The sequence below is a fragment of the Ovis aries genome, chromosome 5, assembly GCF_016772045.2.
Source record: "Ovis aries strain OAR_USU_Benz2616 breed Rambouillet chromosome 5, ARS-UI_Ramb_v3.0, whole genome shotgun sequence".
Classification (NCBI taxonomy): Eukaryota; Metazoa; Chordata; class Mammalia; order Artiodactyla; family Bovidae; genus Ovis; species Ovis aries.
In genome coordinates this window covers 66412219-66439493 of record NC_056058.1, presented here as the reverse complement: position 1 = coordinate 66439493, position 27275 = coordinate 66412219, and the positions used below count along the sequence as shown (strand labels likewise).

The 27275-nt window shown below is 41.5% G+C and overlaps 1 protein-coding gene across 1 annotated transcript; it reads left to right on the top strand.

Annotated features, from left to right (window-relative positions):
• The first annotated feature begins 12872 nt into the window (after positions 1 to 12872).
• On the top strand, positions 12873 to 15435 carry GARIN3 (golgi associated RAB2B interactor family member 3). The gene is made up of 2 exons (XM_004009018.5): positions 12873 to 13481; positions 14281 to 15435. Exons 1-2 carry the CDS (start codon positions 12873 to 12875, stop codon positions 15433 to 15435), a joined length of 1764 nt encoding a protein of 587 aa, XP_004009067.1.
• Positions 15436 to 27275: the final 11840 nt, after the last annotated feature.

Sequence of the window (27275 nt, the reverse complement as noted above, 5' to 3'; positions counted from 1 at the left end):
GGATGACTTGCTAATACGTAGCTCAGTTATTACAGCCAGTCAATAGAATATTCTGTTGTCTATTTCAGGTCTGCACCCTCTCCTGGATTTGAGGATGAGATAGAGTCTGCCTTATCCACCACATGGGCCGAGAGTAGAGAGTGGCTTTCCTCCAAAGAAACACCAGAGTGTTGCCACTAGAGAAAGTGGAATGGATGTCAGCTCATCACTAGTGATCTCACCTTTACCCTGACCTAAAGCCCATCTTCATTGTTCTATCACTTGAGGCCCAGCAATTCCAATTCTCTTCTCTGGTCCTGGGAATGGCCTTCTAGATATGTGAAGATGCTTCTTGCGTAACTCTAGAGCCCTCCTGTGTCCAAGACAAAGAGATCCTTCAACTGTGCTTTAAGGGGCTGGCTTCTATGGCCTTTATTTTCCCTGTGATTCTCATCCAAACTTGATCAGGTTTATTTGTATCTGTTTAAGAGTACTACCAGAATATTTCAGTAATTATATAACCTCTTTCTTCTGAAAAAAAAAAAAAAAAATCCTTCTAGAACTATTAATCCTAGAGAAAACAAATAACATTAGCACATTTAGAACATTTGTACTAAATGTTCACTGTATTTGTGTCTATAATGGAAACTATATGTGCATCAGTGAGAAACTGATTAATCTATGGTGCATCCATTCAAAACAACACTATGAGATCATGAAAATGGATGAAGAATTTATATAAGGTATCACTTTGAAAAAAGCACAAGATACATTGTTAAGATAGAAAAGGTACAGACTAATATGTATGGCATGATCCCATTTTTACATAAAAGTATTTTGTGTCTATATTAATATGTATGTCTATGTTTAGGGCAGTGTCAGAAAGCTTCCATATCAAACTTCTAGCAAGGAATTGGAATTTTGCTTTTCATTTATAATTAAAACAGAAAATATTGTGGGAGGATTTTTTACTTTCTAATTTATTTATTTATTTTACTCTAATTTCATTTATTCCTCTTTTGTTCTCTCTGCCTTTACTTTCCAATTTAATCCCAATGTTCATCGCAGCATGTTTATAATAGCCAGGACATGGAAGCAACCTAGATGTCCATCCGCAGACAAATGGATAAGAAAGCTGTGGTACATAAACACAATGGAGTATTACTCAGCGATTAAAAGTAATACATTTGAGTCAGCTCTAATGAGGTGGATGAAATTGAAGCCTATTACACAAAGTGAAGTAAGCCAGAAAGAAAAACACCAATACAGTATACTAACGCATATATATGGTAACGCATATATGGGAATTTAGAAAGATGGTAACAATAATCCTGTATGTGAGACAGCAAAAGAGACACAGATGTATAGAACAGTCTTTTGGACTTTGTGGTAGAGGGTGAGGGTGGGATGGTTTGGGAGAATGGCATGTGAAACAGATCGCCAGTCCAGGTTCAATGCATGATACAGGGTGCTCGGGGCTGGTGCACTGGAATGACCCAGAGGGATGGTATGGGGAGGGAGGTGGGAGGGGGGTTCAGGATGGGGAACACATGTACACCCATGGCTGATTCATGTCAATGTATGGCAAAACCAATACAATATTGTAAAGTAAAATAAATAAATAAATAAAATTGTTAGCCTGGAAAAAAAAAAAGTCCTCATCAGAAATAATTGGTTTGATTCATAGAACATAGAGTACAGTTAAACTGTGGAGCTTAGAAAAAATTTGGAATACCTATAAATATATATTTAATTATATTTAAATATTTATATTTCTGGTGGTTGTTGCTGTTCAGTCGCTCAGTTGTGTCTGACTGTTTGTGACCCCATGGACTGCAGAACACCAGGCTTCTTTGTCCCCCACAGTCTCCCAGAATTTGCTCAAATTCATGTTCATTGAGTTTGTGATGCCATCCAACCATCTCGTCCTCTGTTGTTCCCTTGTCTTCCTGCCTTCAATCTTTCCCAGCATCAGGGTCTTTTCAAATGAGTCAACTCAGGGCAAAGTATTGGAGCTTCAGCATCAGCATCAGTCCTCCCAATGGATATCCAATGGATATTCAGGGTTGATTTCCTTTAGGATTGACTGGTTGGATTTCTTGCTGTCCAAGGGGCTCTCAAGAGTCTTCTCCAACATTACAGTTCAAAGGCATCAATTCATTGGTGCTCAGCCTCCTTCATGGTCCAAATCTCACATCCATACATGACTGCTGGAAAAACCATAGCTTTGACTAGGTGGACCTTTTTTTGTAAAGGAATGTTCCTGCTTTTTAATATGCTATCTATGTTGGTCATAACTTTTCTTCCAAAAAGTAAGTGTCTTAATTTCTTGGCTTTAGTTAAAATCTGCAGTGATTTTGGAGCCCAAGAAAATAAAGTCTGTCTCTGCTTCCATTGTTTCCCCATCTATTTGCCATGAAGTGATGGACCAGATGCCATGATCTTCATTTTTTGAATGCTGCGTTTTAAGCCAGCTTTTTCACTCTTCTCTTTCACCTTCATCAAGAGGCTCTTTAATTCCTCTTTGCTTTCTGCCATTAGGAGGGTGTCATCTGCATATCTGAGGTTATTGATATTTCTCCCATCAATCTTGATTCCAGCTTGTGCTTCTTCCAGCCTGGCATTTCTCATGATGTACTCTGCATATAAGTTAAATAAGCAAGGTGACATACAGCCTTGATGTACTCCTTCCTGATTTGGAACCAGTCTGCTGTTCCATGTCCAGTTCTTACTGTTGCTTCTTGACCTGCATGCGCATTTCTCAGGAGGCAGGTAAGGTGGTCTGGTATTGCCATCTCTTGAAGAATTTTCTCTTGAAGAGTTTGTTGTGATCCACACAGTCCTAGTGTAGCCAATGAAGCAGAAGTAGATGTTTTTCTGGAATTCTGTTGCATTTTCTATGATCCAATGGATGTTTGCAATTTGACCTCTTGTTCCTCTACCTTTTCTAAATCCGTCTTGTACATCTGGAAATTCTCAGTTTACATGCTGTTGAAGCGTAGGTTGAAGGATTTTGAGCATTACTTTCCTAGCATGTGAAATGGGTTCAATTGTAAAGTAGTTTGAACATTCTTTGGCATTGTCCTTCTTTGGGAACTGGACATGGAACAACAGATTGGTTCCAAATCAGGAAAAGAGTATGTCAAGGCTGTATATTGTCACCTGCTTATTTAACTTATATGCAGAGCACGTCATCAGAAATGCCAGGCTTTATGAACCTCAAGCTGGAATCAAGATTGCTGGGAGAAATATCAATAACCTCAGATATGCAGTACACCACCCTTAAGGCTGAATGTGAAGAGGAATGAAAGAATCTCTTGATGAAAGTGAAACAGGAGAGTGAAAAAGCTAGCTTAAAATTCAGCATTCAAAAAATGAAGATCATGGCATCTGGTCGTATCACTTCATGGCAAATAGATTGGGAAACACTGGAAACTGACAGGCTTTATTTTCTTGGGCTTTAAAATCACTGCAGATTGTGACTATGGCTATGAAATTAAAAGACGCTTGTTCCTTGGAAGAAAAGCTATGACCAACTTAGCATATTAAATATAAGAGACATTACCAGCAAAGATCCATCTAGTCAAAGCTATGTTTTTTCTAGTAGTTACGGATGTCAGAGTTGGATCATAAAGAAAGCTGAGCACCAAACTGATGAGCAGCAGAATTGAAGCTTTTGAACTGTGGTGTTGGAGAAGACTCTTTAGAATCCCTTGGACTACAAGAAGTTCAAATCAGTCAATCCTAATGGAAATCAACCCTGAACATCCTTTGGAAGAACTGATGCTGAAGCTGAAGTGCCAATACTTTGACCACCTGATACGAAGAACTGACTAATTAGAAAAGACTCTCATGCTGGGGGAGATTGAAGGCAGGAGGAGACAGGGTGATAGAGGATGAGATGGTTGGATGGCATCACCAACTCAATGGACTTGAGTCTGAGCAAGCTCCAGCAGTTGGTGATAGACAGGGAAGCCTGACATGCGACTAAGCAACTAAACTGAACTGAACTTCTTTAGGATCAGAATAAAAACTGACCTTCCCTAGTCCTGTGGCCATTGCTGAGTTTCCCAAATTTGCTGGCATATTGAATGTAGCACTGCAACAGTATTATCTTTTAGAATTTGAATTAGCTCAGCTCAAATTCCATCACCTCCACTAGCTTTGTTCGTAGTGATATTTCCTAAGGCCCACTTGACTTCACATTCCAGGATGTCTAACTCTGGGTGAGTGATCAAACCATTGTGGTTACCTGGGACATTACGATCTTTTTTGTATAGCTCTTCTGTGTATTCTTGCCACCTCATCTTAATATCTTCTGTTTCTGCCAAGTCCACACCATTTTTGCCCTTTATTGTGCCCATCTTTGCATGAAATGTTTCCTTGGTATCTCTAGTTTTCTTGAAGAGATCTCTAGTCTTTCCCATTCTATTGTTTTCTGCTATTTATTTGCATTGATCACTTAGGAAGCCTTTCTTATCTCTCCTTGCTATTCTTTGGAACTCTGATTCAAATGGGGATATATTTCTTTTTCTCCTTTGCCTTTCACTTCTCTTTTCTCAGCTATTTGTAAGGCCTCCTCAGACAACCATTTTGCCTTTTTGCATTTCTTTTTCTTTGGGATGGTTTTGATCACCACCTCCTATACAATGTTATGAACCTCCATTCACAGTTCTTCAGTCCATAGTTCTCCATCCATAATTCATAGTTTCTGGTTACAAAACTAAAATGTATTTTTACTGAAAGGAGCCAACCATCAGATAGGCAAAAATAATAATCACATCTCATCTCAACCTTCATAAATAATTAATCTTAAGATTTATTTTACTTTCTTCCAGTTTTTTTTTTCAGGAGTTAAATTTAATATTTAATTGCAATAATAATTTCATCCCAGTTCCTGGATCATTTACCACCTCTCACCGCTACACAGTTTCTAATCTTTATTTTTGTCTTAAATGTTAACTGTTTTGTTATTTGTTTGTGTATTTAATTGCAAGCTTATTTAGTGTAACATCACAGACGTAAACATACAGACTGAGATGGGATTTCTCATGGCTTATAAATGTAGCAAAATCGAAAGCCAAGAGAGAGAAATTGTCATAAGATGGTGAGAAGCAGGGCAGAATTTTGGCTCTGAGTGGGGCCAAATATGTTGGAGGACAGAAACAAGAAGGAAACAGAAAGTAAGTAGGTGGAGAAGAGAGGTGACACTTGTTGGATCATAATGTTGAGAAATAAAATTCTTTAGATCACCTGTCTAGCTTCTTTCATCTATACCAGCTCATTTTCTTTTGAAACCTAAGGCAGAAGCAAATGGATTTGCATAATGGCCCTCAGGGAAAGAGTCTAGGTGACTGTGGTCTTTTTTGACAGTCAGAAGGTAAGGCAGACCTCAGGATGACTTCCTGAAGTCCTAGGTGCCCAAGGCTAACCGCAGCTCATCCCACGCCATATCGGTTTAGCAGTGCCAACACCAAAGGACTGTGGATTGTATTTTAGGCCAGGGGATTTACCCAGTACATACATACTCTGTACAGTATGGAAATCTCCCCACCCTCACATCCTGCCTAGCTCACAAGGCCCTCTCAGGTGGCATGCTCTTTGAAAAGGCTATATATAGCTGTCTGCTTGCCTTGCTTTTCAAAGTGATAGTTGGGGAACAAAAGTTATTGACTTGAAACCTCTTCCCCATGATAAACAGGTAGACCTCAGCCATCTATAAACTTTCATGTCTATGTTACTCAGTACACCATATACAATATTTTGTGTTTTCATACTTCACGCCTCTTCAATCTTAGGGCAATTAAAAATGTACCCAAAACTGTCCTTAGAATTGTGGTTCTGACAGTTTCTCTTCCTACAAAACATTGTTGGTTTTAGATATTGTGAAGTGAAGTGAAGTCCCTCAGTCTTGTCTGACTCTTTGCGACCCCATGGACCGTAGCCTCCCAGGCTCCTCTGTCCATGGGATTTTCCAGGCAAGAGTACTGGAATGGGTTGCCATTTCCTCCTCCAGGGGATCTTCCCGACCCAGGGATTGAACCCGGGTCTCCCGCACTGCAGGCAGACGCTTTACCATCTGAGCCACTAGGGGATAAGCATTATCATGGCTTTCCAGGTGGCTCAGTGGTAAAGAATCTGCCTGCGAATCAGCAGATGTGGGTTCGATCCCTGGGTTTGGAAGATATCTGGAGAAAGAAAGGACAACCCACTCCAGTATTCTTGCCTGGGAAATCTCATGGACAGAGGAGCCTGGTGTGCTACCCTCCATGTGGTTGCAGAGTCGGACATAGCTTAGTGATTGAGCAAGCACGCAAGTGTTATTGAGTCCATCCATTCATCGCATTCACTGTTACTCTATCATGTGTTTAATTGCCCTACTCTACTGTTCTCTGCCTCTTCAGGGTTCTCCTGACTGATAAGCTTTCTAAAGTTGGGGTGGTGGGTTATACATGCTTCATTATAGTCCTTATTAAGAAGAATTACCAAAAATGTATAAATAGAAAAAAAATTATAAGATAGGTAATGTGTACTTTCAATGTCCTATCAGAGCATGGTTTACACATCTGCCTGAGGATTATGTGATTTTCCAAGAGAAGTAAGTAAGACAATGAGATTGGATTAATAAGACTGAAGTATTGCTTTCTGTTACTTTTAATAGGCTTATTGAGATACATTCCACATACCAAAACATTCATCCATTGAAAGTGTATAGTTCAGTACCTTTTTTCATATATTCACAGTTATGAGATGATCACAATGTAACTTTAGAACATTTTCAGCACTTCAAGAGGACTATCTATTGTTGATTAAAGTCTCAGACTCTGGAAAGTTCTGTAATAAGTTACAGATTTTCATTCAGAAGAGATGTGAGTGATCTCATTTAGCAAAAAGGATAGCCCCAAAGTTTATGATTTTATTGCCCTGTAGACATTTAACCAGTTTTGTGTCTAACCTGGCAATGTTAGTCTAACATCCTTTCTTTAATGCCAATGCCTAGTCTTCGAATTCTCTGAATCAGCTTTATCATCCTGCTGATTTCCTCACTGATGAGTTAATTAAATCTCTGACATGTTTTCATTGTATATTTGTGTGAGAATTATGTTTTCAGATTTTTGAAACTTACAGTTTGACAACCTGAATGTTCTTAGCTTAATGGTAGGCACAAAGCTGGCAATCAATAAATACATCTTGACTTACTGATCTCCACTTTTTTTTGATGGGGATGCAGCAGACTTCCAAACTTTGGAAAGAGAATAATTTTACAGAACTTTTAGAAAAATCAGAAAATGAATTTTGAATGATATTTTGTGTTTTGGTTCTCAAATTCTAAAATTCTGTGCCAGAGAGAGTTAAATTTGAATGAAACTGTTTATTTAATAAGGTCTGAATTGACAAATAGCCTAAGAATATAATTTTACTAGCATAATATTTTTATAAATCTATAAAGTATTATTTATTTTTGTGCAAGTAGTGTATGCAATAGAATAAAATCCAAAAGGTATAAAAGAGAATGTTCTGGAAAGATAAGTCTCTGTCCCACCATTTTCCTCAATCAACAAACTACTCCAAGATTATTCTTGGTACCAGTTTCCTATGCATCTGTTCACACACACACACACACACACACACACATACACACACACATTTTAAAACTTTTTAATTAAACAATATGTGGCATATTATATATGCTCTTTTGCAATTTGCTTTTTTAAATTTATTAATATTTATTGAAAATTGTTCAATACCAGCATACATATGGGTACCTCAGTCAAAGCATGTCTAGTAGCTGATCACTGTTTCCACAGCTCCCACATACATCTTACCTAACGTCGTCTCTTGCAGGAGCTACCTAATCTCCCTTTCTGCCCCCTCACACCTCTACAGTCTCTCTGCAACACGGCAGCCAGGAATGATCCTCCATACATGTAGCTCCACACATGGTCTGCTTTCCTACTGTCCCCACAGTTGTTTCATGGTCTCATCTCCAACCACTTCCCCTCACTCCACCCTTGTCTCTGTGGCCCCCATGGTGTTCCTCTAACACACCAGGCACACTCCCAAATTAGGATCGTGGTCCTTGCTATTCCCTCCGACAAGAGCTTACTCCCCAAACACCTGGGTGCCTTCCTCCCTGACTTCCTTCTTGAGATCTTTGCTCAGAGGTTGCTTCTCAACGAGCCTTCCTTGACCACCCCCTACAGCTCCCTTTCCCATGCACAGACTGCCATCCCACTTGCCTATTTTATCTTTTTCTACAGCACTGGACATATCATTTATTTTACTGCCATTTATTGTCTACATACAAGCTCTGTGAAATTGAGGATATTTTTCTGTTTTGTCCACTGCTGCATGCCTAGCAACTCAAACAGGGCCTGGCAAAAAGTAGGCACTTACTAATATTAATTAGAAGAACTGATGAATTTATGCAGAATAGTATGCGTATATTTGTGTTCTATTTGTGTGATACAATGTAGTGTAGTTTAACCATTGCTGTATTTGGGGACTTATGTTTTTAATGCCTTGTGACCCCAGTAAAGTTACTTAACTTCTCTGAGTCTTGATTTACCTTTCTATAAAATAGGAATAGTAGCTGTGCTTATGTTTTATAAGGCTGTTTGGGGATTACATTTTGAAAAGAACATAAAGTTTTTAGTACTATATGTAAGTACTTTAGGGTAAGTACTTTAGTGTAAGTCCAATGCCTGGCTTATAGAAAGTTCTTAATAATAGAGTTATGATTTCTCTTTTAATCATTCTTATTAATCATTCATCAAAAATTGATTTATGAAATGAATAGGTGGCTGAGAATATAGAAACTTATTTAAAAACCTAATGGTGTTACCTTTTAGTGATTATGTCCTTACAGTAGAGTATAAGCCACTTTATTTTTCTGGAGAAGTCATTTAACATCTTCAGAAAAAATTTTTTTTTATCTCTTCAGAGGTAAGGACCTTTATCTCTGTATTTTTCTTTTCTAGCTGGTCCTGGAAATAGAGCTTGCTCAATAAATTTTGTTGACTAAACAAATGGAATAATGAATCTCAGTGGGCATAAGCAAGTTCATATTTATTAAAAAGCTGCAATTTCCCAGGTATTGAAGCAAGCAGTAGGGATATAAAAAAGAACATTTAGGAGATGAAGTTTATTTCAAGACCTTTACATAGTAATCACTGAGTTTGGGGGATGTATTTTTATTTCAAAAGTAGTCTTCTAACTGAGGGAGGGGGAATTTGGATTCATCACCTTGTGCAAAGTACAAAAACTCCACAGATGTCTTTGCCATAATTTCTCTGAAGAGCTTTTCAAAGAAACGAAACATCAATGGTTTATCAGGTAGACATCAAGAGCAAGGAAGCAGGCAGACCAATATGGGAAATCCTATGGTGATTCAAGACCTCAGTGAATTCCTGGGGTCCCCACACATATTGCTAACCATGAATGATTCCATATTTGATACAGAATGAGAGTATGATAGTGAGCCATGCAGCTTGAGAGAAAGAAAATGCCTGACCTGAGTTGCAAGATCAGGGCAGAATCCATCCAGCTGCATGTTCTGACCTTGAGTAAGATAATCCTGAACCTCAGTTCTTCACCAGAAAATTATGGTTTAAAAACCTTTCCTCCTTTATAAGAATGTATAACAGGAAAAAAATAGCCGCTTCATCAAGTGGTGTTGAGAAAGTTGGACAGTTCAGTTCAGTTCAGTTCAGTCGCTCAGTCGTGTCCGACTCTTTGCAACCCCATGAATTGCAGCATGCCAGGCCTCCCTGTCCATCACCAACTCCCAGAGTTCACTCAGACTCACATCCATCGAGTCAGTGATGCCATCCAGCCATCTCATCCTCGGTCGTCCCCTTCTCCTCCTGTCCCCAATCCCTCCCAGCATCAGAGTCTTTTCCAATGAGTCGACTCTTCACATGAGGTGGCCAAAGTACTGGAGTTTCAGCTTTAGCATCATTCCTTCCAAAGAAATCCCAGGGCTGATCTCCTTCAGAATGGACTGGTTGGATCTCCTTGCAGTCCAAGGGACTCTCATCTTCTCCAACACCACAGTTCAAAAGCATCAGTTCTTCGGTGCTCAGCCTTCTTCACAGTCCAACTCTCACATCCATACATGACCACAGGAAAAACCATAGCCTTGACTAGACAGACCTTAGTCGGCAAAGTAATGTCTCTGCTTTTGAATATACTATCTAGGTTGGTCATAACTTTTCTTCCAAGGAGTAAGCGTCTTTTAATTTCATGGCTGCAGTCACCATCTGCAGTGATTTTGGAGCCCCCAAAATAAAGTCTGACACTGTTTCCACTGTTTCCCCATCTATTTCCCATGGAGTGATGGGACTGGATGCCATGATCTTGACCCTGAGTAAGATAATCCTGAACCTCAGTTCTTCACCAGAAAATGATCATTTAAAAAATTTTCCTCCTTTATAAGAATATATAACAGGAAACAAATAGCCTCTTCAGCAAGTGGTGTTGAGAAAGTTGGACAGCCTCATGTAAATCAATGAAGTTAGAACACACCCTTTCACCATGCAGAAAAATAAACTCAAAATAGCTTCAACACTTAAGTATAAAACATGACACTGTAAAACTCCTAGAAGAGAACATAGGCAAAACATTCTCTGACATATATCCTACCAATGTTTTCATATATCATTCCCCAAGGATATAGAAATATAGGAAAAATAAACCAATGGGACCTAATCAAACTTATAAGCTTTTGCACAGTAAAGGAAGCCATAAACAAAGCAAAAAAACAACCTATGGAATGGGGGACAATGTTTGCAAATGATGTGACCAACAAGAGCTCAATTTCTAAAATATACAAATAGCTCGTACAACTCAACAACAATTAAAAACAACTCAGTGGAAAAATGGGCAGAAGAACTAAATAGACATTCCTCCAAAGAAGACATGCAGATGACCAAGAGGAGCATGAAAAGATGTGCAATATCATCAGTTATTAGAGAAATACAAATCAAAACTGCAATGAGGACTACACCTGTCAGAATGGCCATCATTAAAAAGTTTGGGGACTTTCCTGGTGGTCCAGTGGTTAAGAATCTACCTTGCAATGTCAGGGGATACAGATTCGATCCCTGTTCAGGGAACTACGATCCCACATGCAATGGAGCAACTAAGCCTACATTCTGCAGCTACTGAGCTTGCACGCCACAACTAGGAAATCCATACTCCAGCAACTAAAGATCCTACATGCTTCAATTAAGATCCAAGACAACTAAATAAATACATAAATAAAAAACATTTTAAAAAGTTTGTAAATAACAAACACTTGAGAGGGTATGGAGAAAGGGAAACCCTCCTACACTGCTGGTGGAAATGTAAATTTGTGCAGCCACTATGGAAAATAGTATGGAGGTTCCTCAAAAAAACTAAAAATAAAGTTGCCATGTGATCCAAGAATCCCACTCATAGGCATATATCTGAACAAAACTGTAACTCAAAAAGATACATGCACTCCTACTATGTTGGTAGTTGCACTATTCACTTTTCAACTAAGATATGGAAATAACCTTAATGTCCATCAACAGATAAATGGGCAAAGAAGTTGCAGTACATGTATGCAGTGGAATACTACTCAGCCACAAAAAATGAACTAATGCCACTTGCAGCAATGGGGATGGATTTAGAGATTATCACACTAAGTAAAGTACGTCAGAAAGAGGAAGACAAATATCATATGATACCACTTATATGTGGAATCTAAACTATGGCACAAATGAACTTACCTATGAAGCAGAAAAGATTCACAGATAAAGACAACAGACTTACAGTTGCAAGGGAGTGGGATGGGGGAGGGATGAGTTGGGAGTTTGGGGTTAGCAGATGCAAACTATTATATATAGCATGGATAAACAACAAGGTCCTACTGTATATAGCACAGGGAACTATATTCAGTATCCTGTGACAAGCCATAATGGAAAATGAATCACTTTGCTGTACAGCAGAAATTAACACAACACTGTAAATCAGCTATACTTCAATTTAAAAAGAAAGAAGGAAAAAGGAAAGCCAAATTTGAGGCACCTTTGTGGGAAGGGAGAGAGCTGTGCTTGGGAGGGAGCATGCTGAAGAAGGGCTGGCAGTGTTCTATTTCTTGCTCTGGGCAGCGGCTACAAGGATGTTCACCTTCTTATTACTCATTAAGCTATATATTTATGCTTTGTGCACTTTTATGAGTGTCTGTTATATTTCACAATGAAAGCTGTTTCTAAAACTATAAAGTAAATAAATACAAATAAAACCCAGCCTCCTTGAAATGATTACATGGGTGAGAAAATTCTCCATACCCTGGAAACCACTGTATAAGTAGGACTCTGGTTCTGACAGATAGCACTCTTTGTTAAGTTCCTGTCAAAGAATAACCGTCCCCATAGGATGACTGCCCTTAACAAGCACACTGCCTACTTTCAGGATTTTATCCCCACAGCACAGTATTCAGCAGATGCAGGAAGATGATCATTGCAGGGAGATTTGTAACTACAAAACTGGAAGTCATCCAAATATTTATAGAAGCTGAATGTTTTTCATTAATTATACATCTTAACATTTTGATCAGGAAGAATATCCAGCCTACCCACGCTTATATCTTATCAGGGTCAGCCTATTCCTGATGGAGAAGATGGTTTGTTGTTGGTGATGATGTTGGGGAGGGTTAGTGAGCCTGCCCTGAGCTGGTGGCTGCTTGGAGGCTGAATAAAGGGGTGTGTGTTGGCGACAGGTCACAAAGGACTGTGCAGGATAAATGTGGTGATGCCAAGAGACTTAGGCAGAGCCCTGCAGGGAGATGGGCAGTTGCCTTCACTCCCTCTCTCTCTCAGCGATTCAATTTGTGGCTGGTGGTGCTGTCTTGGAAGAAGAGAACCATGAGCAGTGAGTGTTTGTTACCTTATTACACGGCCAACAGCTACCGTTCAATGGGTGTGTTCAATACCTCCATGGGGGACCTGCAACGACAACTGTACAAGGGAGGAGAGTATGACATTTTCAAGTATGCACCCATGTTTGAAAGTGACTTTATCCAGATCAGCAAGAAAGGAGAGGTGATTGACGTCCACAACCGCGTCCGAATGGTGACTGTGGGCATTGCATCCACCAGCCCTATCCTCCCACTACCTGATGTCATGCTCCTGGCCCGACCAACTAAAGTCTGTGAAGAGCATGTCAGACACGCCCGGACCACCAAGGGGAGAGGTCGCAAGCCCACGAAGACCCTAGAGCTCACCAGGTTGCTTCCCTTGAAGTTTGTCAAGATCTCCATCCATGACCGTGAGAAACAACAGTTGCGCCTGAAGCTTGCCACTGGCCGTACTTTTTATTTGCAGCTGTGCCCCTCTTCTGATGCTCGAGAAGACCTCTTTTGCTATTGGGAAAAGCTTGTCTATCTCCTGAGACCACCGGTAGAGAGTTGCAGCAGTACCCCGACGCTCCAAACTGGAGATGCGAGAATTCTGGAGGGTGACAAAAGCCTATTGGTAAGAACCTACAGAGACTCAAAAACACAGGGCAGATTGCTTTGGGAGAGCAGTACAAAGCTGGTCCTTCAAAGGGGTTTGATGCTCTCTGAGACTCACCTGGGAAATGCCTTCCCATGTCAAAAAGTCTCAGAACCAAATGAGCCATCACTATGGGACTCACACTGGAAAGGTTCCAAGCACTTCTCTACATTGTCCCACAGGGCCGAGTTTCAGAGAGCCCTTAGATATTGTATCAGCTGCACTGGTCTCATCCCAGGGTTATAATCCCCTCTACAGCAATCCTGATTGTCTAGTCTTTTCTTGAGCACTTACCCAAAGCCAGGTAATCTCATCAGCGGTAGAATATTATTCACAATTAGAAGTTCTTCATTGTCTCCCCATGACTCTCATATGCTGACTAAAGTCCAACTCAATTGTGCATCTACTCATGCACAATTCATTCTAATAGTCTCCAAAACATAGAATGTATGTGTCCCTTGACCAAGCAACCCCACTTCTAGGACTCTGTCCTGCAGAGGTAGAAGCACAAGGGTATAAAATTAAATGACCATGGAGAACTGTATTAGTATCAATGCTTTCCCTGGCCTTGGGATTGTTCAAGCAAATGGAGTGGCTGTTTGACAGGGACATGGTAGATGGAATCTTTCATTCAGTGGGAGCTTAGACTGGATGATTTCAAAGGTTATTCTAAAGATAAACCCTTGAACTGGTCAGCTTCAGGATGGGAGAGGAGTAGACAGCTCTGATCTCATTTTCTGTGATCTCTATCTTACCTGTTTCTCCTCCCTTGGCACAGACCGCAGAGCTCCATAGAGAAAGGGATCATGACGCTGTGGGGATTCACAAGCTTGGTGATGTGTCGGGAGCCTCGTCTTGTGCTTATGTTGGTGGAGAGGGAGCCTATCATGCCCCCCATGGCTCAACTACATCCTTGAAAAGTACTGAAGGAGGAGCGGCAGGGACAACCTCGGGCCTGGCCATAGCAGGGACAACAACAAGCTCTGGAGGAGGCGTGGCAGTTGCAGGGGTGGGAGCAGGCTCTGTAGGAGGGGCTGTGAGCTTGGCTGCAACTAGGAGCAGCAGCACCAGCCAGGTGAGCACCACCTTGGCAGGAGCTGCCACCAAGGGTTCAGGAGAAAGTGGATCCGGCAAGGCCACTGTAGGTGCTGCCAGTATATCCTCAGAGGGCACGAACCTGGTCTTGGCGGGTGCTGCCAGCACATCCTCGACGGGGGTGGACAGTGCAGACAGCAGCATGAGCGTGGTGTTTGCAGGAGCAGCGACGACTGGCAAGGCTGCTGCTGCAAGTGCTGAAGGCCGGGTTGTAGCCCCCCTGGTCTCCACCTTGCAGAGTGAAGGCTACATGTCTGAACGAGATGGAAGCCAGAAGGTCTCCCACCCCAGGGATGAAACTCGGAAGGAAAAAAAGGAAAGAAGGGAAAAGAAGGACAAGTCTTCATCTAGGAAAAGTTCCCGTCACCGCAGAACAGGGGAAGGTCATCACAGGACAGGAGGGGACAAGACCCGGAAGTCATCCTCCCACCGGTCCGTATCAGGCCATGGAAACAAGAGAGATGACAAAAAAGAAAAAGGGCAGAGTGGCACCAGGGGCAAAGGACACAGCCCTCACAAGAGTGGCAGCCATAGCTCATCTGGCAAGGAGGGAAGGACAGCTCGCAAACCGGGGAAAAGCAGGTCCAGCACCAGTTCAGGGACTTTAAATAAGAGATCCAGTAAGATCAGCACTTTCTTCAGAAGCTTCAGAGTCATTCCTGGTTCAAAACCAATGGTCGGACATGACAGAGAGGTAGACTTTGTGGCTAAGACGGTAGAGAAACGCAACGTAGAGGCCAAGGTGGAGAAAGCCCCGGTTGGTGAGGACGTGGAGATCCATGGAACTGTGACATCAGAGACGATGGAGACCATCATCATTGAAACAAAATCTGTTTAAATAGGAGCCAGGGCAGGAAGCTTCCATGGAGACCCAACTTCAGGAAAGGATCCCTAGAGAGTCAATTCCAGCTTTCTTTAATAAAGGAAACCATACAACTCCAAAAGAAAAGCGCTGTTCTGTTTGAATTTCTATGTCCTCCTGCCTGGTAGTGACTTCACAGTGGTTTCTGTGATGTGAACTTTGCCGAGACCCGTCAAGCAGAACCCCAGCTCCCACCCATGTCCAGCAGAGCCAGCATTAGTGCCCTTCCTTGCCTCAACCCCTTTCTGCCTTTGGTTTCCTCAAGACTATGGCTGTAAGTCACAGAGTATGTGCTGGGAAGCACCACCACCACCACGTCCCCATGCCCTTTCTCTTCTCCCTGAAGACTCCTGAATAAGGTCATTCAGTCCAGTCCATAGAATAAGACAGGACTCATGTCTCCTCTGGGGGTAATCAGGTGAGAAAAGAAAGGGTGCTTTAGCACTTGCAGGCAATCAGAATAGTGAAGTTTATCATCTTGATCAGGAACTGGCAGCCTGAGGGTCAAATCTTGCCAACAATCTGGTTTTATAAGTAAAGTTTTATTGGAACGTAGCTACATCCATTCATTTCTATATTGTCTAAGGCTGCTTCCCCTGGAGGAGGAAATGGCAACCCACTCCAGTATTCTTGCCTGGAGAATTCCATGGACAGAGGAACCTGGTGGGCTGTACAGTCCATGGGGCTGCAAAGAGTCGGACACGACTGAGCGACTAACGCAACACAAGGCTGCTTCCACATTAAAAAGACAGATCTGAGTAGCTGTGTCAGAAACCACGTGACCTGCAAAGTCTAAGATGTTTGTTCTCTGGTATTTGGCAGAAAAGTTTGCCCACCTGGATGTAATCTTAAAATTCTTCTTCTTCCTGGGTATACACTCTGGAGAAACTCTCATAAACACTTTCCAGGAGACAACTAGGAAAATGTTTACAGTAAAACAATCTGTAATAACAAAATCCTGGAAACTGTCTACATATCATCAAACAGGAGAACTGATCAAATGTGGTGTATGCCCACAGTACATATTACATAGCAGTGAAGATGAATAGAAGTTGGAGAGGTTAGCATGGGTGAGTCTCTTGTAACGTTGAATAACAAAGCATCATAAAAATACATGCAATATAGCACCATTTGCAGAAAAAAATCAGACAATAAGTGTGGGAACACACGTTCACTAAATGTGTAAAGGAAAAACAAGGACGTGATAAATGACAAATTCACAACAGTGGATTTCTATAAGGTGAAAGGAATGGAGGGGTGGCCTGGGAGGTACATATGAAAGCTTCAACAGAGTGGGGATTGTTCTATTATGCAGTGTCCATGGGGATGTATTATTGTGTATATTTATTTTTATTTTAAAATAATTCCATTCGTCATTCCATTCCATTCGTCATGTGCTGGGTCTTTGTTGTTGCACAGGCTTTTCTCTAGTTGCTGGGGACTACTCTCTAGTTGCAGTGTGCGGGCTTCTCATTGCAGTGGCTTCGCTAGTTGAGGAGCATGGGCTCTAGGGTGCCGACTTCAGCAGGCGTCAGCAGTTGCGGTACGAGGGCTCAGTAGTTGCGGCTCCAAGGTTCTAGAGCACAGGCTCAGAAGTTGTGGTGCACAGACTTAGCTGATCCCACAGATGGCATGTGGGATCTTCCCAGATCAGGGATCAAACCCATGTCTCCTGCATTGGCAGGTGAATTCTTCACCAATGAGACGCCAGGGAACCCCTGTGTACATTCTATTTTAGTTTCTCTGTTATTAGGATGGTTTTTATATTGCTGTCAGCCAGGTGGCAGTCAGTACCTTAAAAATATCTTAACCAATGTGTTTCACGTATGTTTCCCTTTTAATATATGTGCAAGAGATAACAAAATATCTAGGTCTGGAAAATAATCTTTCAATAAGTATAAAATTTAAAAAATCTAAGTGACATACTCACTATCCAGGAACACAGGAAAGGCTTGCTATTTTGTCTGTATGAGCCTGGGAATCATCTGCTAGTCTTGCAGTTCTCTGCTCATTCTTCTCTGTGACAACAGTCTACTAGGACGGAAGCTGGGTTTCCAGTGAAACTTAGGGACTTTCTCTGCAAAGCACATGTATGTGATAGAGGTGGAGGAGGTGAGAAATAAGATAGGGAGGAGTGGTGGCTTGGGAGGATGAAGGGAAGCCCTTCTCAGTTGCTCTGGTGGGTGGCTGGAAAATCCCACCTCATGATTTCCGATAAGCAAGATCAATCAATTCTGGGGATCAATGTGTCCTTGGAATTAACTCTTGAAACAGTGGGTCTTGGGAGAAAGAAATCAAGAGGCATGTTCTCTAAGACCTGAGAGGGATTTGGGGGAGGCCTTCTGGAAATGTGAGGGGCAATGTGCCAGAGGAGAGTGATAAAGGGGAACTCTTTCCAAAGCCTTTGACTCTGAGCCCCAAATTTTCACCATGCCAGAGGCCAAATCAGCCTAGTCAAAATTCAGTCTCATGATTCTGCATCCCCTGGCTTTCCCTTTGGTCCTTCTTATCCTGTTTTATGCATTCTCACTCTCTCACTCCAAAGGGCTTCTCTAATGTCAACCTAGTTTGTCCATTATGCAGGACATTAATTGAACAGACACAATGTACACAAATGCCATCTAAGAAAGCGCAGGTGAGGACTTGCCACCACAACATGCCCTGCCTGGTACTTTCTCTGCATTTCCTTTTCTATTTTGACAGTTCATCAAGAAATGCATGTTCAGATACATACATATTTCAATGCAACAGGCATCTTCCTCTGGAGGGAGCTATCAATTGGGGCATCAAGTCAATAAACCCTATCAGATAAAGGCCAATATTTTTGACAGCAATATTCATCTCCATGGTAACAATTTGGCTGCTGCACAGGCAATTAGGCAATGGATGGTTGGTTACTGACTAACTGGCTTCCCAAACTTCAAGTCTAGCGACACACGTACACACTAGAGTTTTTGCCTACAGCAAAGTAAGGTCATTCACAAGATTGTTGTGATCAAGTGGAGTCTTTCAGACAGAAGAAAGATGTGTGATAGTGGGAAGAAACAAGATGCCTCACAATATTGGAAGCAGTGTCGTGGCTGGCAGAGCAAGTGTGATGAGATGCTGGGGAACACAGCAGGGGCCAGGCCGTACAAAGCTTTGTGGTCCGTTTAAAGGATTTTGATTTCAGACCTTGGAGTCATGGAAAGCCATGGGATGTTTTAAGTAGGGGAGTAGCTTGATCAAGTGTGTACTTTGTGGAGGGCCCTGTGGTTTCTGTGAAAAGAAATATTTGGTGAGGAGATCATTAATATGTGACTTTATGTCACTTTCTATGTTGGCCACAGAATCTATAAAATGAGGAGACTGGAGGGTATGTTTTGAAAGATGGTTTTCCATTTGAAATATCCACATGAGGTGGACATTCCTTCAGTGAAGGACCCATGGCCCCACCTGGTGGGGGTGCGGCCCACAGAAAGCCTTCAGCTGGCGGTGAGTTTGAAAGTTGCCTAGGTTCCTCATCCAAAGTGCATAGGAAGAACTGAAGGAGGTAAAGGCCTGGTGTCACAGCCCAAGGTCACTCTGGTTCAGGAGCTGCTGGTGGGACCTGTATCACAGCTCAGTTTCTCCCTCTGTGCATTCCTGCTTCTTCCTGAGGAGGTGCTCCTAGGAATTCTCCTTATTGCTCAAAACTCTATCTCAAAATCTGCTCATTGGATAATACAATCTGTGACACTATGTTAGTGTAATGTGCTGTGGCCACCTCCTCTAGAGAAGATAATAAGGAGACAAAGGAAAGTAGGCTCAGAAGAAAGATAATCAAGTCCTGGGCAAATCACAGAGACCGGAGTCTGCATGGGGTAAAGCAGGCCATAGTGATTTAAATACATAAAACCTGCCTCTGTCCTTTGGAGGCCCAAGGTTCTAGGAGAAGTTTATTTTGGACCTGAGGCAGGAACCAAGTAGGTAAAGACTTTCTCAGATAACTGCAGAGGAGCAACATCTGGGCTTGCAGTGGATTGGACCATACTATTTGCAGCTGCGAGGGCAGTAATTGACATTTAGTAGACGAACAATAAAAAATGGATGAGTAAACGAATGAAATAATTAGAAAAGGAATTCATCATTAAGCTCTAAAAACCTGCCTGAGAGTGTATTGTCCCTGATGCCTTCAGGAAAATAATTCCATTCTTTGAATGACATAGTTTCATGAAAAGACCCCTCCTGTTTAAATGGGTGGTATGTGGGGACTTCCCTAGCACTCCAGTGGTTAAGACTCTGTGCTTCAGGATGTGGTTCAGGATGGGGAACACATGTACACCCATGGCTGATTCATGTCAATGTATGGCAAAACCACTACAATATTGTAAAGTATTAGCCTTCAATTAAAATGAATACATTTATATGAAAAAAAGACTGTGCTTCCACTGCAAGGGGCACAGGTTTGATCCCTGGTCAGGAAATTAGGACCCCATGTGTTGTGCTGCTGCTGCTGCTGCTAAGTCACGTCAGTCGTGTCCGACTCTGTGCGACCCCATAGACGGCACCCAACAGGCTCCTCTGTCCCTAGGATTCTCCAGACAAGAACACTAGAGTGGGTTGCCATTTCCTGTGAGGTAAGTCCAAAAGTTAATAAAAACAAATTCACTTCAGTTCAGTTCATTCGCTCAGTCGTGTCCAACTCTTTGCGACCCCATGAACCAAAACACATCAGGCCACGCTGTCCATCACCAACTCCCAGAGTTCACCCAAACTCATGTCCATTGAGTCAGTGATGCCATCCAACCATCTCATCCTCTGTCGTATGCTTCTCCTCCTGCCCTCAATCTGTCCCAGCATTAGAATCTTTTCCAATGAGTCAGCTCTTTGCATGAGGTGGCCAAAGTACTGGAGTTTCAGCTTTAGCTTCAGTCCTTCCAATAAACACCCAGGACTGATCTCCATCGGGACTGACTCATTGGATCTTCCTGCAGTCCAAGGGACTCTCAAGAGTCTTGTCCAACACCACAGTTTAAAAGCATCAATTCTTCAGTGCTCAGCTTTCTTTATAGTCCAACCCTCACATCCATACCTGACCACTGGAAAAACCATAGCCTTGACAAGACAGACCTTTGTTGGCAAAGTAATGTCTCTGCTTTTTAATATGCTGTCTAGGTTGAACATAAATTTCCTTCCAAGGAGTAGTGAAGTGAAGTTTCTCAGTCATGTCCGACTCTTTGCGACCCCATGGACTGTAGCTTACCAGACTCCTCATCCATGGGATTCTCCAGGCAAGAATACTGGAGTGGGTTGCCATTTCCTTCTCCAGGGGATCTTCCTGACCCAGGGATTGAACCCAGGTCTCCCTTATTGTAGGCAGACGCTTTAACCTCTGAGCCACCAGGGAAGCCCTCCAAGGAGTAGATGTCTTTTAATATCATGGCTGCAGTCACCATCTGCAGTGATTTTGGAGCCCCCAAAATAAAGTCTGACACTGTTTCCACTGTTTCCCCATCTATTTCCCATGAAGTGATGGGACTGGATGCTATGATCTTCGTTTTCTGAATGTTAAGCTTTAAGCCAACTTTTTCACTCTCCTCTTTCGCTTTCATCAAGAGGCTTTTTAGTTCTTCTTCACTTTCTGCCATAAGGGTGGTGTCATCTGAATATCTGAGGTTATTGATATTTCTCCTGGAAGTCTTGATTCTAGCTTATGCTTCCTCCAGCCCAGTGTTTCTCATGACGTACTCTGCATATAAGTTAAATAAGTAAGGTGTCAATATACAGCCTTGATGTACTCCTTTTCCTATTTGGAACCAGTCTGTTGTTCCATGTCCAGTTCTAACTGTTGCTTCTTGACCTGCATACAGATTTCTCAGGAGGTAGGTAAGGTGGTCTGGTATTCCCATCTCTTTCAGAATTTTCCGCAGTTTATTGTGATCCACATAGTCAAAGGCTTAAAAAAAAAGGTGGAATATAAACTGCTGATCCTGACTATTTAAAATTGGAGTGTTTTATCCATGATGGATTTTTTCCTTTAATAGTTGTTTTTAAAATACTGTAATTATTTATCTTGCTTACTGAGTTTTTCTCCTTTTCCTTAATTTTACATCTGAGGCTTACGTTGGTTCCAGCTCTAATGTAATTCTGAAAATTGGAAGCTCATATATGTATACAACTGTCATTTAGGAAACATTAAATTTTTCTCATTTCTTTTGATTTTTGTTCAATATTCATCTTTCCACTTTTTTTTTTTTTTTTGCTACATGGCAAAGTTTGTGGGGATTTTAGTTGCCTGACCAGGGATTGAACCCGGGCCACATCAGTGAAAGTCCAGAATCCTAATCACTGGGCAACCAAGGAACTCTTCACTGATAGTCATCTTTCAACAAAAATATATTCAGCACTGGTTATATTTGAGGCAATGCTAGAAGCTGTCAGAGCTAATGCACAGATAAGTTGGGGACTTAGCTACAGCCACAGAAAAAAAAAAGCAGGTACATAATGACAACTCAAGAGACACTACTTTGGGGAAGATACCTGTGTTCTCCTTACTTGCTACAAGTAATAGATCCTTCCTTTCCGCCATCCTTCACAAAGAGAAAAAATGCAACTTAAGGCAGAGAAGTGCTGTAAGTATAGAAAAAAGGCTGTGAGTGGATATAGGGGTAATTTTTATTTTGGTGAACTCAGAGAAAACTTTTGAAGAAAATCATGTTTGAGTGGACTTTAAAAGGGTTGGATACAGGCCAGATCTTAGAAAATAAATCAAATAGCCAATAAAATTGATAGATTCTATGATGATTCCAAAACAGGTATGATAATGGCGTTTGTGCATACTAAGTCACTTTAGTCGTGTCTGACTCTTTGCAACCCTGTGGACTATAGCCTACCAGACTCCTCTGTCCATGGGATTCTCCAGGCAGGAATACTGGAGTGGGTTGCCATGCCCTCCTCCAGGGGATCTTCCCGCCCAGGGATGGAACCCTCATCTCTTATGTCTCCTGTGTTGGCAGGCTGGTCCTTTACCACTAGCATCACCTGGGAAGCCCATGCTCATGGCACAGCTACCTTTTCCTTGGTGAAATTTCACATAGTAATGTAAATGTAGATTTTACATTGTAATGACAGTAATAGTGTCAACAAAAGTTCAATAACTGTAAAGTTAAGAAGAAAATAAAGAAATTTTATTTGAGCCAAACTGACGATTATAACCCAGGGAAGCATATTCTCAGGAAGCATATTCTCAGAAAGCTCTGAGAACTGTTCTGTTAGCAGTCAAAGGCATTGTCATATACATTTTTGAGACAAAGGATCATACATCAAAATCATATACTGATATTTTACATAAAATTCATCAAGGATACATGGTCCAGGTAAACACATAAAAGCAAACATCAAATCACCATGACCCCCTGTGGAGCTGGAAAAGTGCCGGGGGCCAGCGTGAGGAATTCCGCCCATGGCAAAGGTCATGAGGAAGGAGGCTTGGCATACGCAAAGGCGTGATCAAGCCTCAGGAAATCCCCTGTTCCCGAGCATCTACCCCAAAACCAGAGTCTGTTTTATGCTCTCACCTACACCTCTGACTTTACGGGGGGCTCTCCCCTATAACCGTTTCTCTCTGAGAAGGAGTAAACGTGCAGCTCCAAGGCAATAAAGGTTCTTGGGCGTGACAAGAGTGTTTCAGCTTACGGACTCCTCTGAAGGTTATCTAGCCCACCTGTATAGGTTTGTCCGGCCATAGGTGATTGTTTACAGCCTCCCAATCTGAGAGGCACGAGATGTTTTAGACTTATTAAAGGCGAATTCTTTTGGGGAGTTAGAAATTATTAGTATAATGGGTTGGTTAGGAATTATTTGGTGAAGGGTTCTTCATTTGTTGTGTCAATAATTGCTGCTAATTCCCTGCTCTGGGTGGGACAAGGATGTCTCAGGTCAAACCTCTCTGCTGACAGACTAGCTTGTGTGACAGGATTATCCTTACTGCTGCCACTAGGCACATGATTGTTTATTACCTCTCAACCATAAACAGCACAGAGAGTTTTGGAGTATTTTGAGAGTCTTAATTAGCATAGGACTTTTTCTTCTTGTTGAGTCAATGATCGCCGCCAGGCCTCTATATCCTTAGGCACCTGGGAATATATTAATCAATGTATTTGGAATATAGCAAAGGAAATATGGTGGCTTTTGATGTTAGCAATACTAGACTTTTTGAGTTAATGGATTTTCTCTTTTGTAATAGATCACTGTACTTATAAATCGCTGTGTCCTTGCTATGTAAAAATGTAACTATCATATCTTAAGACTAAACAGATCTTAAGAGAAGCATTGGTGAAAGGATTTTCATTTGTTGGGCTGATGTTTGCTGCTAAATCTCCATGTTCCCTACTGTTATAATGAATATAACTAACATATAGGAGAAATAAGTATTAACCTTTAAGCATATAGGAGAAATAAGTGTTAACCTTTAAGACTAATCATGTTAACCTTGGGTTAAATAAATTCCTTTCTTGCTTGTAACTCACTACACCCTCACCCTATAGGAATGTAACTTTATTTGGAGGGTGGTGCCTGGTTTAAGAAAAAACACCCTTGGAAGAAATAAGTTTTTTTGGTTATCAGAAAGAAAGGATCATAAAATGTAAGCAGGTCTCACTCATGGCCAGAAGATGATGTAATATTCCTAAGACCTTTTTTTTATACATTTATGTGAAGCACCTGATTTTGATAAAGGTCAGGACTGCTGACCCCCACGTGACTCTGTATTCAACCCTATGTGTAACAAAAGGTATATAAGCAAACCCCAAAATAAAGAAATCGGATCAGTTTCCGGAAAGACTGATTCCCCCATGTCGCTTCTTTCTTGCTCCCATTTTTCTGGCTGAATTCCCATCTGCAGCATGATGCTATTCCACGTAATCCAAGTTATTCAGCCTCCTTTTCTCCACTAATCTTCCTACTACACTATCCATTTCTAATCTCTGTATATCTGTGATTAAATATGTATTTTTCCCAAGACGCCGACTCCGTCCCCACCTTCGAATCACCCTGGATCCACCGGGGCTGGACCCCGGCAGGAAAGAATACCATTCTTTTAAGAAGTTATATTGCTAGCATCAGAAGAAAGAAGAAAAGATGTTCACTGTTGAGCAGGCACTCTGAGCGGCATTCCGGTCTTTGAGGAGCTCTGGTTAATGTATAATGGGAATGCACACTGCACATTAGCAAGACCCAAAGAAACATACAGAGAAAATGCCATGTTTAAGTTTCTGTCCTGCCTTAAAATATAAATTTTATTAATATTTCATCAGTAAGTACAACAAATAAATTAAAAGACCGTCCCTGCCTTTTTGTACAGGATTCTACATCCTTTTAACTGACGTTGTTTCTCAGTGGGATGTCGTATGTGGCACACTGATCTTTCTGTTACAAAATAAGTGTAAACTGGCGTTAGTTCCCCAACGCAAGGGTTAATGCTGCCCTCTGCTGCTACAGAGAGGTGTAGCAGCCATAACAAACTAGAGACCTCCTTCTGGCCCATCTGCTGTACACAGGTCTGGGTTGTTGAGACTATTATTAGTGATAAGGTTATTAGTACCCATGAGACAACAGCAAGAATGAAAACAGTGATTAGGAATTAAAACTACACAGCAGACTGCAGAGAACAATATATTAGCGATGATTCTCACTCAAAGTGCATTGTTTAAACAGTATAGACAAGCTGATAAAAATCTTTTGACAGGAATAAGCAGGGGCTGGAGATGAAGAATTTAACTTGCTAGCTTCCATGTTTTTCTGTATGGGCTTATTAACAAGTAGAGACACAATGTAATTAATTAATAAGAGTTCAGAGATTACTGTTTATGAACCTGTCTACCAATGACAAACATAGCAAGACCAACGTAATGAATAGGGTAAATTTTCTGGAATATTTGGACTTCCACATGCTAAAAAAATATGCTAGAAGAGGGGAAAAAGCCTCTGTGACCTTGAATTAGGCAAAAATTTATTGAACAGGGCATAAAATGCATGACCCATAAAAGAAAACAATTGGTAACTAGTATATCATCAAAACTAAAAGCGTCTGCTCTTTGAAAGGCACTGTAAAGAAAGTGAAAAGATTAGCTACAGGAGAAAATCAATAAAAATAACAAAATACATTTCTGACCAGGGTCTTTTATGCTGTGTGTGTGTGTGTGTGTGTGTGTGTGTGTGCATACACATGCATATGTGTGTGCTCTTACAACTCAATAGTAAAAAAAAAAATAGGTTAATTTAAACATTTCAAATCCTAGAAGACGATGCTCTGAAAGTGCTGCACTCCATATGCCAGCAAATTTGGAAAACTCAGCAGTGGTCACAGGACTGGAAAAAGTTTTCATTCTAATCCCAGACAAAGGCAATGCCAAAGAATGTTCAAACTACTGCACGATGACACTCATCTCACACGCTCCAAGCCAGGCTTCAAAAGTATGTGAACTGTGAACTTCCAGATGTTCAAGCTATATTTAGAGAAGCCAGAGGAACCAGAAATCAAATTGCCAACATCCGTTGAATCATAGAAAAAGCCAAACAGTTCCAGAAAAAATCTGCTTTATTGACTATGCCAAAGTCTTTGACTATGTGGATCACAACGAACTGTAAATTCTTCAAGAGATGGGCATACCAGACCACCTGACCTGCCTCTTGAGAAATCTGTATGCAGGTTGAGTTCAGTCACTCAGTTGTTTCTGATTCTTTGCCACCCCATGGGGGTTGCCAGGCCTCCCTGTCATTCACCAACTCCAGATTTACCCACACTCATGTCCATTGTGTCGGTGATGTCATCCAACCATCTTATCCTCTGTCGTCCCCTTCTCTTCCTACCTTCAATCTTTCCCAGCATCAGGGTCTTTTCCAATGAGTCAGCCCTTCGCATGAAGTGGCCAAACTATTGGGGTCTCAGCCTCAACATCAGTTCTTCCAATGAACACCCAGGACTGATCTCCTTTAGGATAGACTGGTTGGATCTCCTTGCTGTCCAAGGTATCTCAAGAGTCTTGTCCAACATCACAGTTCAAACGCATCAATTCTTTGGCATTCAGCTTTCTTTATAGTCCAACTCTCACATCCATACATGACCACTGGAAAACCATAGCCTTGACTAGACGGACCTTTTTTGGCAAAGTAACATCTCTGCTTTTTAATATGCTGTCTAGGTTGAACATAACTTTCCTTCCAAGGTGTAAGTGTCTTAATTTCATGGCTGCAATCACCATCTGCGGTGATTTTGGATCTCTGAGAAATAAAGTCAGTCACCGTTTGCACTGTTTCCCCATCTATTTCCAATGAAGTGATGGGACCAGATGCCATGATCTTCGTTTTCTGAATGTTAAGCTTTAAGCCAACTTTTTCACTCTCCTCTTTCACTTTCATCAAGAGGCTCTTTAGTTCTTCTTCACTTTCTGCCATAAGGGTGGTATCATCTGCATATCTGAGGCTATTGAGATTTCTCCTGGCAATCTTGATTCCAGCTTGTGTTTCTTCCAGCCCAGCGTTTCTCATGATGTACTCTGCATATAAATTAAATAAGCAGAGCGACAATATACAGCCTTGACATACTCCTTTTCCTAATTGGAACCAGTCTGTAGTTTCATGTCTGGTTCTAACTGTTGTTTCCTGACCTGCATAGAGGTTTCTCAAGAGGCAGCTCAGGTGATCTGGTATTTCCATCTCTTTCAGAATTTTCCTCAGTTTATTGTGATCCACACAGTCAAACTTCCTGATGTTCAAACTGGTTTTAGAAAAGGCAGAGGAACCAGAGATCAAATTGCGAACATCCGCTGGATCATGGAAAAAGCAAGAGAGTTCCA